Source organism: Equus asinus, chromosome 22 (assembly GCF_041296235.1).
Source record: "Equus asinus isolate D_3611 breed Donkey chromosome 22, EquAss-T2T_v2, whole genome shotgun sequence".
Taxonomy (NCBI): Eukaryota; Metazoa; Chordata; class Mammalia; order Perissodactyla; family Equidae; genus Equus; species Equus asinus.
Window position 1 is genome coordinate 34,919,561 of NC_091811.1, and position 20,781 is coordinate 34,940,341.

The following is a 20,781-nucleotide window of genomic DNA, read 5'->3' on the forward strand; positions in this document are numbered from 1 at the left end:
AAGAGTCCAGCCTCTGGTTCAGGACTGCCTGGGTTCAGATCTGGGCTCTGGCACTTATCTGGGGTGACTTTGGGTTTGTCACTTTTTCTCTCCTTGCCTGAAAATGGAAATAATAGTAACATTTACCCCATAGAGTTGTTTTGAGAATGAAGTGGGTTGATATATATAAAGAACTTAGTACCATGCCTGGCACATGGTAAGTACTTTATATATGTTGGTTAATATTTTTTAGAAATTCGAGTGCCAATGTTAAACACATGGAAAGTTGTTTAATGATATCTTATCTTGATCCCTCCAAAGTTGGTTTAGGAATAAATAGCCTATTGCTAAATTATTGTTAGGACAATGCTGACTTTAAAAAGTGTGTCTAATTTTGTTTCTGCTTCAGCCCCTTCATCTGTATAGTGGGAAGAAGGTCAACCATGGCCTCTGCCAGGAAGATAACCGAGAAGCGGCATAACCCAGTGGAGAGCATTCGTAGAAAAATCAGAGCCATCCAAAAGAGAGAAGAGGTTTCCAATCCCATTCGACAGATTATCAAATACCAATCGAGCAGTTTTGATAGTCTGCAGCCTAACACCAGGAAAGATTTTGAAGAGGTGCTGAAGAGAATGGCTGCTGCTCACGTCCCCAGACCCAACGCTCGCCGCTCAAATTCTGAGAAACATGATGCTTTTATTTCACCTCCTCAAGTATTGTCTCCAAGGACGCTGTCCATCTCTCGTTTCAGCTCTCCTGAGAATGCAACATACTCTGTTATCCTCCCAAGTTCTGAAAACATGTCAAGGCCAAGATCCCCGAGATCCCAGGATTATATGTCTTTGATATCACAAATCAGAAAAGGGGGGCTCTTCTCTAACAAGGATTTGAATAACTATTGCAATGAAAACGATTTTAGTACCTTGACACTTGACTTTGATTTTACCTCTGATCGAAGCTCTGAATTTTTTACTCCTCAGGATTCAGTGGTGAAAAAATTATCTCTGAATGAAGATGGTAAATATTCATCTTTTAATGTTTGTTCTTCCAATAAAGCAATAAGCATATCACTTTCAGAATACCTGAACTAAAAAAAACCCAACCCACATTATTAAAACTTGGATGGAACCATCCATCTTCCGCTTTTTAAGTATGTTTGTTTCTTTTTTTTGTCTCTCTTAAAAGAAAATCTTATATGTGAAATATAAGTATTTTCTATGCTTTTAGTTAAAAACCTGACGGAAATTCTGGATTGTACTTACAACCATAATCATTGGTATTTCTTTATTGACCTGAATACAAACTTTCTCCAGGCCAAATCAGAATGTCATGATGGGAATACATTGATACAGAGGAGGTAAATTCATATAGTTCCCGGGTGCCTTGCTGAAAACTATCATTTTGGTATTTTCTTGTGTGAGAGTAAAACATGTAAGAAAGTTTGGTTTCCATTGGGAAGCCATTAAGGTAGCCCAGGGGAAAATGTAAATTTTGAAGACCCATTTCAATTGAAATTTCGAGAACTCTGTTTAGCGGATTCCCTATAGAGTCCCATACATGCTAGGCACTGAAAAACAAAGCAATGTACAATGACGCATTTTCTGTATAGCTAGTTTTTGCTTGCTCTCTACTTTTCTTTAAAATATTTCTATTTGTGTTATACTGGTTGCTTTTTTACCGAGTGCTTTCAATATTACAGGGCAAAAACGCCCATTTCCCTCTCTTTCATTTCTCTCTTTTCTTCTAATTTTATAAAACTTATAAATTAAAAACAAAAATGAATAATAAGAGACCTTTCTTTTTTTATTGCAGTAACAGTGGTTTATAACATTATATAAATGTGAGGTGTACATGATTATGTATTTTGGTTTCTGTGTAGATTATATCACGTTCACCACCCAAAGACTAGTTACCATCCATGACCACATCCATGTGCCCAATCACCCCTTTCACCCTCCTCCCTCCCCTCTTCCCCTCTGGTAACCACCAATCCACTCTCTGTTTCTATGTGTTTGTTTGCTGTTGTTTTTATCTTCTACTTATAAGTGAGATCATACGGTATTTGACTTTCTCCTTCTGACTTATTTCACTTAGCATAATACCTTCAAGGTCCATCCATGTTGTCACAAATGGCCAGATTTCATCATTTCTTATGGCTGAGTAGTATTCCATTGTGTATATATACCATATCTTTATCCATTCACCCCTTCATGGGCACCTAGGTTGCTTCGAAGTCTTGGCTATTGTGAATAATGTTGCAATGGACATAGAGGTGCATGTATCTTTATGCATTCGTGTTTTCACGTTCTTTGGAAAAATACCCAGCAGTGGCATAGTTGGATGATATGGTAGATGAATTCTTAATTTTTTGAGGAATCTCCATACTATTTTCCATAGTGGCTGCACCAGTTTGCACTCCAACCAGCAGTGTGTGAGGGTTCCCTTCTCAATAGGAGACCTTTCAAGACCACTTTTTTGCTTGGTCTATTCAAGTTAAATAACCAGTACTGCGGCTACTGTTTATTTAAGAATGTTTTATTTGTTAAAATTAAAACCAAGAAAAAATTAGCAATTTATCATTGTAGCACAGAAAAGCATCTGGATTTGTAAACTTTGTCTTCCAATAGGTTGGAAACTAAGAACTGATGATGGCAAGGAAGATGTAAGCTATACCATTAACGGGACCTGTGAAGAAGAGTTGTTCACAAGTATTTTTCATGTATGTGACACAAATTGCAGAGGTGAGTTGAAAATTATCTGCTCAAATGTTTTGTAGTATTCATCAAGTCATCTGTACTTTATATTGTGAAAGGGAAATGGTTTATGTTTGGGGCTCTGTGCAACTTTGTCTACAAACGTGGTGGATGCAACCTAATTTGGGAGTAAGGGTGGCTGTTTAGGTGTTGATTATTTCTTATAATTTCTTTGTACCTATTTTGCATATTTCCCCAGTGTCTTGAATGATTTTATTGAGCTTATCAACTGATTTACCAGCTCCATTCGTTGATTGGAACTACTTATGTGTCATGGGTGTTGCCTTGCGAGAAATATATACTTCCAACGTGTAAAACCACTATACAAACTTAGCTCAAAATTTTTAGTTAATTTTAGATTTTCACTTCTGCTTTTTTTAGAGATGTGTTCTTTTTAAAAGTTCTGCAAGTAATTTTTAGTACATTAAATGACTCATGCTCATTGTAATAAAATTAATAATACATAGATAAGCAAAAAGAAAGGAAAAATCATCAGTAGGCCTATTTCCCTGAGCACCCATTGTTAGCGATTTGTTGTATAACTTTCCACAATTTCCTGTGCCAATATGGTTTTGTTTTTTGTTGTCAGTGCTGCGAGTCGATTCTGACTCCTAGTGACCCTGTGTACAGCACAGCTGAATGCTACCCAGTCTTCTTACACCATCCTCTCACCTTCGAGTGCTGAATAAGACAATGCTCCACTGCTCTTCATAGGGTTTCCATGGCCAATTTTTTTGGAAGTGGGTGGCCGGGTCCTTCTTCCTAATCTGTGTTAGTCTGGAAGCTCTGCTGAAACCTGTCCACCATGGGTGACCCTGCTGGTATTTGAAATACTGGTGGCACAGCTTTCAGCATCACAGCAACATGTGGCTGCCACAGTATGACAACTGACAGATGGGTCATGTGAGTCCCTGATCAGGAAATGAACCCAGGTCTTGAGTTGGGTGAGAGCACCGAATTTTAACCACTAGGCCACCACGGCTGGCTAGTTTTCTTTTTTTGGGTTCAATTTTTTTTTTTTTATTATAGTACATGTCAAACATACAGAAATAGAGAGAATAGTATGGCAAACCCTTATATATGTGTCATAACCAATTATGTCTCATTTTTAACCCCACCCATTTTCCTCTCCTCCACTCTGGATTATTTTGAGACAAATCCAAGACATCACATTATTTCATCTGTAAATATTTCAGTACGTATTTCTAAAAGATAAAGACTGATTTCAAACACAGCTGCAATGTTATTATCATGACTAAAAATGTAACATAATTTCTTAATGTCAAATATCCTGTCAGTATTCAAAATTTCTCATTTGTATGAGAGATTTATTTTTTCTTGAACAGTTTAATTGTTCAAATCAACATCCAAGAAAGGTTTGTTCATTGTAATCAGTTGTCTGGCTTATCTCTATGTTCTCTTTCTACTTGTCTTTTTTGTATTTTAACTTATGTGTTAATGAAACTGGTTCTTTTATCTCAGAGAGCTTCCTCCAATCTGAATTTTGGTGATTGTGGGCTTGTAGAAACATTTGACTTGTTTCTCTGTCTCCTATATTTAGAGGTTTGATCAGATAAAAATTTGATTTATTTTCTTGGCAAGACTTCTACATAGATGGTGATATATATTTTGATCTGAAGGCAAAACTCTTGATGATGAAAGCCTACATCTATTTTTCCATTAGGTGTTGCAAATGGTGATATTCTGTCACTCCTTCCTAAATTATCGGCTGGCTGGAATAGTCTATAACGAGAAACTCTATCCTGCTTCATCTACTATTTGGCTGTACTGAGTCTTGAATCGTGAAGAGAGACAGGATAAAAGCTTTTCCTTTTTAAAAAATTTGATTGAGGTCACATTGGTTTATAACATCGTGTAAATTTCAGGTGTACATCATTATATTTTGGTTTCTGTATAGACTAAGATAAAAGCTTGATTGTTTCTGATGACTTGAGGGTAAGTTGGAGATGTTGTGCCTCTTTACCTCTAAGCACATCAGTGTGGATTTCCTATAAACAGGGACATTTGCTTGCACGACCACAGAAAAATGATCAAAATCAGGATATTTAACATTGATACAATACTATGATCTAATTCAAAATTCTATATTCAAATTTTGTCGATTATCCCAATAATATACTTTCTAGCTTTTTTGTTTCCTGGTCTAGGATCCTGTTCAGAATCACACTTGTATTTAGTGGTTACATTTCTTCCGTCTCTTTAAATCTGGAATGGTTCCTCAGATTCCTTGTCTTTTATGACTTCAAAATTTTTGAAGAGTATAGGCTAGTAACTTTGTAGAATGTCTGATATTTCCTCTTGATTATTCAAGTTAGACGTTTTCCCAGGCATGCTGCAGAAGTGATGTTGTATTCTTCTCAGTACGATTATCAGGATTTTTAACTTTGATCACTTGATTAGTGTGGTGTCTGCCAAGTTTCCTCATTGTAAAGTTTCTCTTTTTCCTTTGTAATTAATAAGTAATTTATGGGAAGAAACTTGGAGTTGACATAAATATCCTATTCCTCGTCAAACTTTCACTCACTCGGTTTAGAATCTGTGATGTTGCGATTTATAATAAGAAAGTTATTTTTGGTCTTTGTCCCATTTCTGGCACAGAGCTCCTAAAACCATTGCAATTTCCTAAGTGATGAGAACAATAAAGGTGTCTTCTGAGATGGTAACGAGTGACTTTTGGAAAGTATCTAAGAATGGGGGCTGGTTGCTAGAGGATCCAGCCATCTAACCACGTGATTAGACGTTTGGAACTTTCAGTCCCATGTTGTCAGTCAGTCAATCACCCCCGCCCCTCCAACCTCTTGGTTGGAGATTGAGTTCGGTTACCAATGGCCAATGATTTAACCAATCATGACTAGGTAATGAGACTCCATCAAAACCCAAAAGGACAAGGTTTGGAGAGCTTCCAGGTTGGTGAACATGTGGAGATTTGGAGAGAGTGACACGCCAGGGAAAGCCTGGAGACACCATGCCCTTTCCCCCTACCTTGCCCTATGCACCTCTTCCATCTAGCTGTTCCTGAGTTATATTCTTTTATAGTAAACTGGTGATCTAGTAAGTAAAATGTTTCTCTGAGTTCTGTGAGCTGCTCTAGCAAATTACTCAAACACAGGGAGCAAGTCATGGGAACCTTCAATCTATAGCTGGTGGGTCAGAAGCACAGGTGACAACCTGGACTTGGGATTGGCATCTGAAGGTGGAGGGAAGTGGGTGGATGTCAGTCCTGCAGGACTGAGCCATTAACCTGTGGGATCTGACACTATCACCAGGTAGATAGTGTTAGAATTAAGTTGAGTTGTAGGACACCCAGCTGGTATCTGAGAATTGCTTGGATGTGCGAGGAAAAACCCCACAAATTGGAACTGTTGATCAGAAACACAGCATCCATTGATATTTCCTGCCTAAATCAATTATTACTATGATGGTTGCCAAACAGGAATTTTTCTCTCTCCATCATTCTTTCTATATGTGTTATTTGCCAGTCTACCATAGGAGTTTTACCTTCTCCCTATTAACTATTAATTTCACTATGAATCTCTGGACTCTTCTATATTCGATGGTTTATAATCTGCTACTATCATTATTTATTTTGATGCTCAAATTGTCCCGTAGTTGGCCAGCAGGATATTCTTCAAGCTGACTCCTGTGTCTGTTGGGTGTATCCCCATCTTTCTTTGAGCACTTCATTAATTCCTGGTACAACCAGATGTGCCAGGTACTAATACTTTTGACATATCCTCATTGTTTTTAATAGCTTCCTTGTTTTCTCTGTTGTTATAAACATCTCTAGGTTTATCTTGTACATTTCCTGCCCCAACCTTTGAATCAGCTATTTCTTCAAAGATCCATAACTTCCTTTAGTGGGAAATAATATATAGAGACCACAATCTGGGGACAAGGGATGGTGGCTATTTCTAGCCTTTTAGGTGGTCATACCTAGGAAGTACTTAGATTTTTTGAAGATAAAATACATTATGATTTCATTGCCTTTCTTCCATGCAAGTTCAGTACAATAGGGGTTTTATTTATCTCTTCTACATCTGTATCTCCTTTCTCACCTAGAGAAAATCCTGGTTCTCAATGACACCAATATAAATGTTCATTTGCGTTATTTTACGATACACACACAACAGTTTCAGAATAGCAATTCCCAAACTACTTGTATTATTTCCCTGTTGCTGAATCACCACAAACGTGGCAGCTTAAAACAACACGAGTTTATCACCTCACAACTTCTATGGATCAGGCACGGTTTGGCTGGGTCCTCTTCTAAGGAACTCACAAGGCTGCAAGTTGTTGGCCGGGGCAGCCACCTCATCTGTGGATCACCTGGAGAATGACCTGCTTTTGGTGGCAGAATTTAGTTCCTTGCAGTTATAGGACTGAGGGCTTCAGATTCTTGCTGCTGTCAGCTGGAGGCCTCCGTCAGTTTTTTGCCAGTTAGGCCTCTCAACATAGGCAGCCCATTACATGGGCAGTTTGCTTGTTCAAAGCCAGCAAGGGGGTGAGTCACTCCAGCAAGACAGGCACAGAGATCTTATGTAACTTAATCACACAGTCATATACACATGCATCCCATCACCTTTGCCATATTCTACCGGTTAGGAGCAAGTCATGGGTCAGGCACACATCCCAGGGGAGAAGACTCCACAAGGGTATAAACATCAGGAGGCAGGGATCTCAAGGGGCACCCTAGAGTCCGTCCCCCTCACTGCCATAATACGATTGCTAAAAATGGTTTAAGATTTTTTTGGTCATTCTTTTTAAGATATATACAACATGTTCTCTAAGTATGCGTAGGAATGTCTCCAGACTTGCTTTATAATCTGCCTTTTCTCAATAATTTTGAGTACTTGTTTCTGTCAACAAATTTTCTTTATATACTATGCTTTTTTGGGATGTAACATATATAACCAATCTGTCCCAATTGGATATTATTTTTTTCTCTATTATGAACAGCACCATAATGAACATTCTTGTAGCAAAACATTTGCATGCACCCTTAATTATATTGTTAGAATGAGTGGGGCTTATTTTTTCCCAGAAACCTTCTCTGCTTGGATAGGATTTAAGGAAATATTTCCATGAAGAAAATAAGGAAGCTCTACTGAAGGGAGATGGGAGATGTATTAATCACGGTTCCCCAGAGAAACAGAACAAATAGTGTGTATGTATGTGTGTGTGTGTTATGTATAAAGAGATTTATTATCAGAAATAGGCTTACATGATTTCAGAGGCATGCAAGTCCCAAGATCTGCAGGGTGACTCCACAAGATGGAGACCCAGAGAGCCAATGGTTTAATTCCAGTCTGAGTCCACAGGCCCGAGAACTAGGTGAGCTGATGGTGTAGTTCCTGTCCAAAGGCCCATAGACTCAAGACTGAGGAAGAGCCGCTGTTTCCGTTCCAGTCTGAAGGCAGGAAAAAAGCTGACGTCCCAATTGGAAGGCGGCAGGCAGGAATAGTTCTCTCTCCTTTGGGAAGGGTCTGCCTTTTTGTTCTGGTCAGGCTCACCCACATTAGAGAGGGCAGTCTGTGGTACTTAGTCGATCAATTTAAATGTCAATCTCATTTGAAAACACCCTTGTGGAAGCACCCAGAACAACGCTAGACCAAATATCTGGGCACGCTGTGGTCCAGTCAAGTTGACACATAAAAAAAACCTTCACAGGAGACCTTGCCAATTTTGAGGTAGATGACAGCGGGGTTAGAGTTTTTGTGGAGGAAAAGGAGATAAAGGTATTCTTTTTTTTTTTGCAAGGAAAATTTTTTTTTATTGGGTTCATAATAGTTTACATCAACGTGAGATTTATGTTATACAGTATTTCTTGACTGTCACCACATAAGTGCTCCCCTTCACCCGCTGTGCCCCCCCCCACCCCGATACCCCTTCCCCTGGTAACCACTGAACTCTTTTCTTTGTCCCAGTACTTGTTTATATTCCACATGAGTGAAATCATCTGGTGTTTGTCTTTCTCACACTGGCTTATCTTGCTTAGCATAATTCCCTCTAGGTCCTTCCATGTTCTTGCAAATGGGATGAATTTGTCTTTTTTCCTGGCTGAGTAGTATTCCATTGTGTATATATATATACCACATCTTTTTTATCCAATCATTGGTTGATGGGCATTTGGGTTGCTTCCATGTCTTGGCCATTGTGAATAGTGCTGCAATGAACATAGGGGTGCATATGCTACTTTGGATTGTTGATTTCAGATTGTTTGGGTAGATACCCAGTAGTGGGATAGCTGGGTCATATGGTAGTTCTATCTTTAACTTTTGAGGAATCTCCGTACCGTTTTCCATAGTGGTTGCACCAGTTTGCATTCCCACCAGCAGTGTGTGAGGGTTCCCTTCTCTCCACATCCTCTCCAACATTTGTTATTTTTAGTCTTAGTGATTATAGCCATTTTAACAGACATAAGGTGGTATCTTAGTGTAGTTTTGATTTGTGTTTCCCTGATGATTAGTGGCAATAAAGGTATTCTTGTTAGCTTTCCAGCCCTCTTTCCAATTCTACTACAAATAAGGAATACAAATTCTCTCTCTAAATAATTATATTAATAATTTTATTTCCCTTTCCAATACTTCCTATCACAGCCAAATGACATTTTATATTGAATTAATAATTTCTTTAAAGTTATTCAGTCTTCTTTACAACTATCCCCTTGTTCTAATTACTAGACTTATTCTTTTCTTGTATCATGGTCTATACTTAGCTTCTTGACAAAGAATCCTTACTCCTGCATCCACCCTGTCAATCATCTACTTACTTTTTCTTCTCCACCTGAGGCAGCTAGCCCAAGGCAGGCTTCAGTTAAAAGTAAAAGAGATGTCTTATGCTTAAAGAAGATTGGTGTGTCAATCACTAACATAGTGTATATGATTTTAATTTCTGAATGTGATGGTAGGGCTGACTGTACCTAAGAATGGCCTCTCCGACCCCACCCACCACCAAAAGTGTCAAACTACTTACTTGAGACTGAAATTTCATCTAGGTCAGAGCAAAAACTTCCTTCACTGAATGCTTTTTAAGGAAAGAATGAGAGCCAAAAATAAAGTGGCATTTTGATCACCTCCCACCGGTGATTATTGATTAGAAATGTCATCCATATTTAAACCTCACAACAACTCTGTATGATAGGTATCATCATCCCCATCTCACAGATAAGGAAACTGAGGCTCAACGAGAGGAAGAAATCTTCCCAAAGCCATGAGCTGATAGATTTCAGGGCCAAGATTTGACATCAGGTCCGTTAGACTCCAAACCAAAGCCAGTGCTCCTTCCACTCTGCCGTGCCAACTCAACAGGACTGCTGGGTTATATGGCATGTTTCTGGGACCCAAGGGACCTGAAAGAATTAAGCACCTCACTTTTAAAAAATAATCTTTCCCCATCTTTCAAAACTAACTTGCCTTTCTTCTTCCTAAGGCTCAGTAGGAGTTGCCAAAATAATAGATTACCTGAGACAAACAACTAGTCACGATTCTGAAGAGAGTGTCCTTGAGGAACTGTGGAACATGCTTGATCCTGAAAAGAGAGACCTGCACGTGGATATGGAAACTTTCCATGTCATCATGAGAGAATGGATGGCCTACCATAGAAACAAAGGGTAAAGGGTAACCTTAGTGCCTTCAAGATGCCTTCTCAGGCTCTGTTGTAACAATTGATTACAGTTAAGGCTAATAACTGTTTTCTGTGATGATGGAAATACTATAATCCAGCACTTTCTCACACTTTAGTATGCATTGGAATCAGCTGACCCATATTATACCTGATTGTTGGCCCGGTCTCACCACCTTGATTCAGTACTTCTGGAGTGGAGCCTGATAATTTGCATTTCTAACGAGTTTCCAGGTGATACTGATACTAATGGTGAGGCCAAAGTGATGGGCACCCTTTGAGAACCTATTATGTTAATTATGTTAATTCTGATAACACATTGTGATTAGGGGCCAGCACATATTGTCATGTTCTTACAAAGAATTTGGCTGGCATAGGAGTCAAGCAAATTATTATTATTTTTTTTTTTTGAGGAAGATTAGCTCTGAGCTAACTACTGCCAATCCTCCTCTTTTTTTGCTGAGGAAGCCTGGCCCTGAGCTAACATCCTTGCCCATCTTCCTCTACTTTATACGTGGGACACCTACCACAGCTTGGCTTGCCAAGCGGTGCCATGTCCGCACCTGGGATCCGAGCCGGTGAACCCCAGGCCGCCGAAGCAGAACATGCACACTTAACCGCTGTGCCACTGGGCCGGCCCCAAGTCAAGCAAATTATTGATACTGACTACCAAATCTCCAAATGCGTTTAATGTCAGAGTAAACTCCCTTTTAAGGTCAGTGGGAGGTGAGTGTAATTGGGAAGCCTAGACTATAGGAAGGCTAAAGGGAAAAGGGAAAGATAGTGGGATAGAAAAAAAAGTGAAGAAAGAGCAGGGCATCCATGATCTCAGGATGCTGGAGAAGTTTCCAAAGGAAGTCTAAGTCCTGTGGCTTTTACTCAGCTGTTCATCTCCAGCTGTCAGCTGATATTTACTAGTGATCTGCTTAAAGAAAACTTCAAGCCCAAAGAGTGGCAAAACTTGCTGGATTTCATATAGGGTTAGGATGTACTGATGACTTAAAAAACATGACTGAAATGTTTCATGATTAATCACGAAGCAAGATAACACAAGTTAACTGTGAAGGTAAGGCAAACATATAAAGAAATCTAATCTTACTAATAATCAAAGAAATGCAGGGGGCCAGCCAGGTGGCGCAGTGGTTAAGTTTGCACGTTCCTCTTCAGAGGTCCAGGGTTCACTGGTTCGGATCCCGTGTGCGGATCTATGCACTGCTTGTCAAGCCATGTTGTGGCAGGCGTCCCACATATAAAGTAGAGGAAGAGGGGCATGGATGTTAGCTCAGGGCGAGCCTTCTTCAGCAAAAAGAGGAGGATTGGCGGCAGATGTTAGCTCAGGGCTAATCTTCCTCAAAAATAAATAAATTAATTAATTAATTACTTTTTAAAAAGAAATGCAAATAAAGAGAATATGCCATTTTGCCCATCAGTTTAACAAAGATTTAAAAGAATGACTCTGTCCCATGTTGTCAGGACAGGTGGAGAAATAGGTGCTCTCATACGTTGTTGATAGTAGTACAAGTTGGCACAGTTTTTCCAAGAGCAATTTAGGAGTGTGTATCAAATCCTTAAAAACAGGCAATCTATTTCAGCTAGTAATGTAACTTCAAGAAAAATAACCAATCATAACTCTAATATATATGTAGAAAGTTGTTTATGATAGTGATAAATATAAGTAACCTAAATATTTAAAAATAGAGGGTTGGACAAATAAATTACAATACTTCCATACACGAGAATCCTAAATAGTGACTCAAAATTATAATTTGATAAATATTTGACAAGAGAAATATTTATATGTATTTGTTTCCAATAATAGACCATAGATCCATATATTTAGTATAATCCCATATTTGTCAAGAACTGAAAACTTTCATAGGAAAAAGTTGGGAAGAATATATTCCAATGATTATCTCTGCATGATGGTTTTAACTTTTTGTTCTCTTTTCTTATGAATGTTCTCATTTTTCTAAAGTATTTGTTTGACTATATAATAAAAATATCAATAATCCGTATATAAAATGCAGTGAAGGCAAAAGGAAAAACAATTTTTATAACAAATGGAAAGGAAAAGAAAAAATGTGGGGAAAGTTAATACAAAATATAAGAACAGAAACTCAGAAATACTGATGGGTGTGTATCTAGGAATAGAAAGAATGATGTATGAGTTATTCTGCTCACTACCTTCTGACAGACATCTCACATTGAACCACAATGAGATGTAAGACAAATTTAGAGAATTATGGCTGCTCCAGAGAGATAATCTAAGGATTTGTCATTTAGAAAGATTAAGTAACAAAATTTAACTATAGTATAGAGACTCTTGGAAAAGAAATGGTTGAAATTTTAATATGTTTATTTGGGGGGTTAGAACCAGAGTTTGGGGACTGGACAGAGGTCTGTGTAGGGGGCTCCTCAAATTTCCTGAGTAAAATGCTCACAGTAGTTAGTCTAGGTTCAACTTGGTTTTCCATGAGAAAGGGAAAATAACACCATCGTGTCCAAAGGATTAATTGCTCTTGCCTCTTCCTTTCCAATCCTTCAAGGCGCACGGTCTTGCTACGTCCCTGTGTCCACTTATCACTGCAAACTATGTGGACTTCCCACCCCTAATTATAGTTGCTGTACATCACCACCTATTTCTTCATGCACATTTTCTTTTTCATGTTAGATTAAAAGGTTGGGGAAGGTGGAGGTAACACCTTATGTTTCTTTTCTACTACCCTAACTTGGACTCCAAATAGTTGCTGAATCAATAGATGGTTTTAAAATTCAGAAAGAACTACCTGAATGGGGAAGTACAGAGCACATCTGAAAAAGTAGCCAAGATTTAGTCTGGCAAAGAGCCCCAGCTCATTGGGTTTGTCTTTTGTCTGCAGGGAAGGAGGGAATAGTGGATCAAATGACAGCATCGAGGACTCTGTTTTTGAACAGGACAGCATAAAATCAGGTGGAACAAGTATGTATGTGTTTCTTCACGGTTGTTCTGCCACTTTCCTGTGGTTTGGAGAAATGGAGTTTTCATGAGTCTCCTGTATGTTTCAGCTAAGATGGCGGCAGATGTAATAGCGTCTGCATCCGGGAGCTTCGAGGCTTTGGGTGAAGACATGTCTAAAGGAGTCTTGTAAGCGTTCTTACTTGTAGCGCTCTCTCAAGTGCCTCAAGTTTTGTTATTTATTTTTATTATTTCATAGATCTACATATTTTGCTTATGATAAAGTCACTTAGCTCTTTTGTGTGTGTGGTAAAGCTAACAATTTATTTTGAACTCTTAACTATTCTATCCCAATTACATTAGAACTAGTTTCACTAGGAACACAAATTATATGACGAGTATTATATAAATTAATGTTTTCTCACTCATGAAACCTTTCTCCTTCAGTGACTCCATGTGTTTTCATGGAAAACAAGTTCCATTTAAAGCAGAGTTATGACATTGACCTTAAGCTCTTTGGGGGGTTATCTTTATTTTATTTATTTTTTTTTTATTAATGTTATGATGGATTACAAGCTTGTGAAATTTCAGTTGTACATTTTTGTTAGTCATGTTGTGGGTACACCACTTCCCCCTCCGTACCCTCCCCCCACCCCCCCTTTTCCCTGGTAACCACCGATCAGATCTCCTTCTCAATATACTAATTTCCACCTATGAGTGGAGTCATATAGAGTTCGTCTTTCTCTGACTGACTTATTTCGCTTAACATAATGCCCTCGAGGTCCATCCACATTGTTGTGAATGGGCCAATTTCGTCTTTTTTTATGGCTGAGTAGTATTCCATTGTGTATATATACCACATCTTCTTTATCCAATCATCAGTTTCTGGGCATGTAGGCTGGTTCCATGTCTTGGCTATTGTAAATAATGCTGCGATGAACATAGGGGTGCAACGGACTCTTGAGATATCTGATATCAGGTTCTTAGGATAGATACCCAGTAATGGGATGGCTGGGTCATAGGGTATTTCTATTTTTAACTTTTTGAGAAATCTCCATACTGTTTTCCATAGTGGCTGTACCAGTTTGCATTCCCACCAACAGTGTATGAGGGTTCCTCTTTCTCCACAACCTCTCCAACATTTGTCGTTCTTGGTTTTGGATGTTTTTGCCAATCTAACGGGGGTAAGGTGATATCTTAGTGTAGTTTTGATTTGCATTTCCCTGATGATTAGCGATGATGAACATCTTTTCATGTGTCTATTGGCCATATTCATATCTTCTTTTGAGAAATGTCTGTTCATGTCCTCTGCCCATTTTTTGATCGGGTTGTTTGTTTTTTTGTTGTTAAGCAGTGTGAGTTCTTTGTATATTATGGAGATTAACCCTTTGTCGGATAAGTGGCTTGTAAATATTTTTTCCCAATTAGTGAGCTGTTTTTTTGTTTCAATTCTGTTTTCCCTTGCCTTGAAGAAGCTCTTTAGTCTGATGAAGTCCCATTTGTTTATTCTTTCTATTGTTTCCCTCAACTGAGGAGTTACAGTGTCCGAAAAGATTCTTTTGAAACTGATGTCAAAGAGTGTACTGCCTATATTCTCTTCCAAAAGACTTATTGTCTCAGGCCTAATCTTTAGGTCTTTGATCCATTTTGAGTTTATTTTGGTGTGTGGTGAAAAAGAATGGTCAATTTTCAATCTTTTGCATGTGGCTGTCCAGTTTTCCCAGCACCATTTGTTGAAGAGACTTTCTTTTCTCCATTGTAGGCCCTCTGCTCCTTTGTCGAAGATTAGCTGTCCATAGATGTGTGGTTTTATCTCTGGGCTTTCAATTCTGTTCCATTGATCTGTGGACCTGTTTTTGTACCAGTACCATGCTGTTTTGATCACTGTAGCTTTGTAGTATGTTTTGAAATCGGGGATTGTGATTCCGCCGGCTTTGTTTTTCTTGCTCAGGATTGCTTTAGCAATTCGTGGTCTTTTGTTCCCCCATATGAATTTTAGGATTGTTTGTTCAATTTCTGTGAAGAATGTTCTTGGGATTCTGATTGGGATAGCATTGAATCTGTATATTGCTTTAGGTAGTATGGACATTTTAACTATGTTTATTCTTCCAATCCATGTGCAAGGAATGTTTTTCCATCTCTTTATGTCATCGCCTATTTCTTTCAAGAAAGTCTTGTAGTTTTCATTGTATAGATCCTTCACTTCCTTGGTTAAGTTTATCCCAAGGTATTTTATTCTTTTCGTTGCGATTGTGAATGGGATAGAGTTCTTGAGTTCTTTTTCTGTTAGTTTATTGTTAGTGTATAGAAATGCTACTGATTTATGCACGTTAATTTTATACCCTGCTACTTTGCTGTAGTTGTTGATTATTTCTAATAGTTTTTCTGTGGATTCTTTGGGGTTTTCTATGTATAAGATCATGTCATCTGCAAACAACGCGAGTTTTACTTCTTCGTTACCTATTTGGATTCCTTTTATTTTTTTTTCCTGCCGAATTGCTCTGGCCAGCACCTCCAGTACTATGTTGAATAGGAGTGGTGAAAGTGGGCACCCTTGTCTTGTTCCTGTCCTCAGAGGGATGGCTTTCAGCTTTTGTCCATTGAGTATGATGTTGGCTGTGGGTCTATCATATATGGCCTTTATTATGTTGAGGTACTTTCCTTCTATACCCATTTTACTGAGGGTTTTTATCATAAATGGGTGTTGGATCTTGTCGAATGCTTTCTCTGCGTCTATTGAGATGATCATGTGGTTTTTGTTTTTCATTTTGTTGATGCAGTGTATCACGTTGATTGACTTGCGGATGTTGAACCATCCCTGTGTCCCTGGTATAAATCCCACTTGATCATGGTGTATAATCTTTTTGATGTATTGCTGTAATCGGTTTGCCAAAATTTTGTTGAGGATTTTTGCATCTATGTTCATCAGTGATATCGGCCTGTAGTTCTCCTTCTTTGTGTTGTCCTTGTCAGGTTTGGGGATCAGAGTGATGTTGGCTTCATAGAATGTGTTAGGGAGTTCTCCATCTTTCTCAATTTTCTGGAACAGTTTGAGGAGAATAGGTATTAATTCTTCTTTGAATGTTTGGTAGAATTCTCCAGAGAAGCCGTCTGGTCCTGGACTCTTGTTTTTGGGGAGGTTTTTGATTACCGTTTCTATTTCCTTACTTGTGATTGGTCTATTCAGATTCTCCATTTCTTCCTGATTCAGTTTGGGGAGATTGTAGGAGTCTAGGAATTTGTCCATTTCTTCCAAGTTGTTCAATTTGTTGGCATATAGTTTTTCATAGTATTCTCTTATGATCTCTTGTATTTCATTGGTATCTGTTGTGATTTCTCCTCTGTCATTCCTGATTTTATTAATTTGCGCTTTCTCTCTTCTTTTCTTGGTGAGTCTGGCTAGGGGTTTGTCAATTTTGTTAATTCTTTCGAAGAACCAACTCTTTGTTTCATTGATCCTTTCTATTGTCTTTTTTGTTTCAATATCGTTTATTTCTGCTCTTATTTTTATTATTTCCCTCCTTCTACTGACTCTGGGCTTTGTTTGTTCTTCTTTTTCTAGTTCCGTTAGGTGTCGTTTGAGGTTGCTTACGTGAGCTTTTTCTTGTTTAGTGAGGTGAGCCTGTATTGCGATGAATTTCCCTCTTAGGACTGCTTTTGCTGCATCCCAAATGATTTGGTATGTCGTGTTCTCATTTTCATTTGTCTCCAGATAATATTTGATTTCTTCTTTAATTTCTTCAATGATCCATTGTTTGTTGAGAAGCGTGTTGTTTAGTCTCCACATTTTTGCACCTTTCTCTGCTTTTTTCTTGTAGTTGATTTCTAGTTTAATAGCGTTATGATCAGAAAAGATGCTTGATATTATTTCAACTCTCTTGTATTTATTGATGTTTGCTTTGGTTCCCAAAATATGGTCAATCCTTGAGAATGTTCCATGTGCACTTGAGAAGAATGTGTAACCTGCTGTTTTTGGATGAAGTGTTCTATATATATCTATTAAGTCCATCTGGTCTAATTTTTCATTTAATTCTATTATTTCCTTGTTGATTTTCTGTCTGGATGTTCTGTCCATTGGTGTTAATGGTGTGTTGAGGTCCCCTACTATTATTGTATTGTTGTTGATGTCTTCTTTTAGTTCTATTAAGAGTTGCTTTACAAATTTTGGTGCTCCTGTGTTGGGTGCGTATGTAAGTGTTATGTCTTCTTGGTGGAGAGTCCCTTTTATCATTATATACTGTCCCTCTTTATCTTTCTTTATCTGTTTTGCTTTGAAATCTACCTTGTCTGATATTAGTATAGCGACACCTGCTTTCTTTTGTTCATTATTAGCTTGGAGTATTGTTCTCCATCCCTTCACTCTGAGTCTGTGTTTGTCTTTGGGGCTGAGGTGTGTTTCCTGGAGGCAGCATATTGTTGGATCTTGTTCTTTGATCCATCCTGCCACTCTGTGTCTTTTGATTGGGGAGTTCAATCCATTTACATTTAGAGTGATTATTGAGACGTGGGGGCCTACCACTCCCATTTTGTGTCTTGTTTTCCGGTTTTCTTCAGTTTCCTTTGTTTCTCGTCCCATGGTTTAATCTGTTCTGATGTAGAGCTGCTACTCTCTGTTGTTGTCCTTCTACTTATCTCCTCTGCTCTTGGTTTTGTAGCCCCTTTCCTTTTTTGGATTTTTCAGGAATGAGGGTTTTCCTGAGGATTTCCTGAAGAGGAGGTTTTGTGGCAATGAACTCCCTTAATTTTTGTTTATCTGGGAAAGTTTTTATTTCTCCATCGTATTTGAAGGATATTTTCGCTGGGTAGAGAATTCTCGGCTGTAGATTTTTGTCCTTCAGATTTTTGAATATATCATTCCACTCTCTTCTAGCCTGTAAAGTTTCTGCTGAGAAATCTGCTGATAGCCTGATGGGGGTTCCTTTGTAGGTTAGTTTCTTTTGCCTGGCTGTCCTTAATATTTTCTCCTTGTCGTTGACTTTTGCTAGCTTCACTACTATATGCCGTGGAGTTGGTCTTCTTGCATTGATAAAGTTTGGAGATCTATTGGCTTCTGTCACCTGAAGATCCATCTCCCTCACCAGATTTGGGAAGTTCTCAGCCATTATTTCTTTGAATAGGTTTTCTGCCCCTTTCTCCTTCTCTTCTCCCTCTGGTATACCTATAATCCTTACGTTGCATCTCCTAATTGTGTCTGATAATTCTCGGAGAGTTTCTTCATTTCTTTTAAGTCTTGCTTCTCTCTCCTCCTCTGCCTGCAACAATTCTATATTGCCATCTTCCAAATTGCTAATTCTTTCCTCCATATTATCGGCCCTACTGTTCAGAGCATCTAGATTTTTCTTAATCTCCTCTATTGTGTTCTTCATTTCCAATATTTCTGTTTGGTTCTTCTTTATCATATCAAACTCTTTTGTGACATAGCTCCTGAACTCGTTGAGTTGTCGGTCAGAATTCTCTCTTAACTCATTGAGAATCTTAATGATGGCTGTTTTGAAGTCATCGTCATTTAGGTTATATATCTCATTTTCTTTGGGATTGTTTTCTGTGTATTTGTTGCTTTCTTTCTGTTCTGGAGATTTAATGTATTTTTTCATATTGATTGATGTTGTTGATTTGTGCCTCCGCATGGAGATAGAGTTTAGTTGCTCCTTTCACTTGTTTCAGCTGCTGCGGTGGGAGGAGCAGCTGTTTATATTTCACCAACCAGGAACCCTGTCCGTAGTTGCTAACTGGGCCTGGGCCCCTCTTCGTAGCCACAGTGGCCCTTTGGATTCCCTCCTCTGCCATGGGGGCCATCACAGGGGGGCTTCAGGCTGCAGGTGCCTACTGTTGCAGCCCACCTAGATGTGCTCTCTCCTTGGGGTCTGCAACGGTGTTATGGGCTTTTCCAGCGGCCAGGGGTGGGATCACTTATATTTGTCACTCCGTTGCTGTCGGCACCCACCAAATCTCACTTGTCCTCTATAGGTCGCAGGAGAGCTATTGGCATCTTCTACAGTCTGTGGTTAGTACACCTAGCTATGCTGCTTTTGCCCTGGGGTCTTCCAGCCTTGTGGCTGGCGGCTGGGTGCCTTCTACTGGTGCTGTGCAGAGGCTTTCCCTAAGGCTGCTGTGAGCCTGTAGGGTTTCCCCCTAGGCTACTAAGCTGGGTCTCTGGAACTCTCTCCAGCCCCAGTCCTCTCTGAGATCTCCGGCAATCCCTAGCCTCACGGGGTGGGCAACAGCAGCTGGGGGTCGCCCCGCCCTCTGGGATTCTCTCCGGGCCTCTCCCGGAGCTGTGAATGCTCAGCGTGGCCCCTCTGCTAACGGCAGACAGAGAGTTTTGTCTGCTGCCCGGGCGGAGCTCCGGCGCTTCCCCTCCGGGTCGCAGGACCGGCCTTTGAAAGTTCCCCCCGCCCCGGTCCTCTCCGAGATCTCTGGCAATCCCTAGCCCCACGGGGCGGGCAACGGCAGCTGGGGGTCGCCCCGCCCTCTGGGATTCTCTCTGGGCCTCTCCCGGAGCCGTGAATGTTCAGCGTGGCCCCTCTGCTAACGGCAGACAGAGAGTTTTGTCTGCTGCCCGGGCGGAGCTCTGGCGCTTCCCCTCCGGGTCGCAGGACCGGCCTTTGAAAGTTCCCCCCGCCCCGGTCCTCTCCGAGATCTCCGGCAATCCCTAGATCCACGGGGCGGGCAACGGCAGCTGGGGGTCGCCCCGCCCTCAGGGCTTCTCTCCAGGCCTCTGCCGGAGCCGTGAATGCTGGGCGTGGCCCCTCTGCTAATGGCAGACAGAGAGTTTTCTCTGCTGCCTGGCGGAGCTCTGGCGCTTCCCCTCCGGGTCGCAGGACCGGCCTTTGAAAGTTCCCCCCGCCCCGGTCCTCTCCGAGATCTCTGGCAATCCCTAGCCCCATGGGGCGGGCAACGGCAGCTGGGGGTCGCCCCGCCCTCTGGGATTCTCTCCAGGCCTCTCCCGGAGCCGTGAATGCTCAGCGTGGCCCCTCTGCTAACGGCAGACAGAGAGTTTTGTCTGCTGCCCGGGCGGAGCTCCAGCGCTTCCCCTCCGGGTCGCAGAACCGGCCTTTGAAAATTCCCCCGGCCCCGGTCCTCTCCGAGATCTCCGGCAATCCCTCGTCCCACGGGGCGGGCAACGGCAACTGGGAGATCTCCGTGCCCTCCGTGTCTCTCTCTGGGACCCTCCGGGCGCCCCGAGCACCAGGCTGGGTCTCCCCGCCAATGGCGGGGAGAGACTCTCCCCGCGGGCTCAGGTGTGCAACTCCAAAGTTTCCCTCTGCGTTTAGGAGTAATTGCAGGGGGTTTAGGTAGGGTTCTGGTCACCTGTTTCCACCGTCGCTCCTCTGTTGTGTTCTCGCTCCTGCCCTAGATGTGTGTGGATCCTCTGGGGGCGTCCGTTGGAAGAAAGCCGCTTGCGGGTACTAGGCTGCCCGTCGGGGTCGGAGAGTTTTCACCTATTTCCACATCCTCCCGGAGGAAAGTCCA

General features: G+C 40.5%; 1 protein-coding gene across 1 annotated transcript in view; it reads left to right on the forward strand.

Moving 5' to 3' along the window:
- The first annotated feature begins 422 nt into the window (after window positions 1–422).
- IRAG2 (inositol 1,4,5-triphosphate receptor associated 2) overlaps window positions 423–20,781 on the forward strand; it is a 102,879-nt gene continuing 82,520 nt past the window's right edge. Inside the window, exons 1-5 of the mRNA XM_044775226.2 lie at window positions 423–996; window positions 2,607–2,720; window positions 10,182–10,362; window positions 13,253–13,332; window positions 13,419–13,497. Of these exons, the coding sequence (XP_044631161.2) occupies window positions 423–996; window positions 2,607–2,720; window positions 10,182–10,362; window positions 13,253–13,332; window positions 13,419–13,497 (1,028 nt within the window). The remainder of the gene's footprint in view (window positions 997–2,606; window positions 2,721–10,181; window positions 10,363–13,252; window positions 13,333–13,418; window positions 13,498–20,781) is intronic.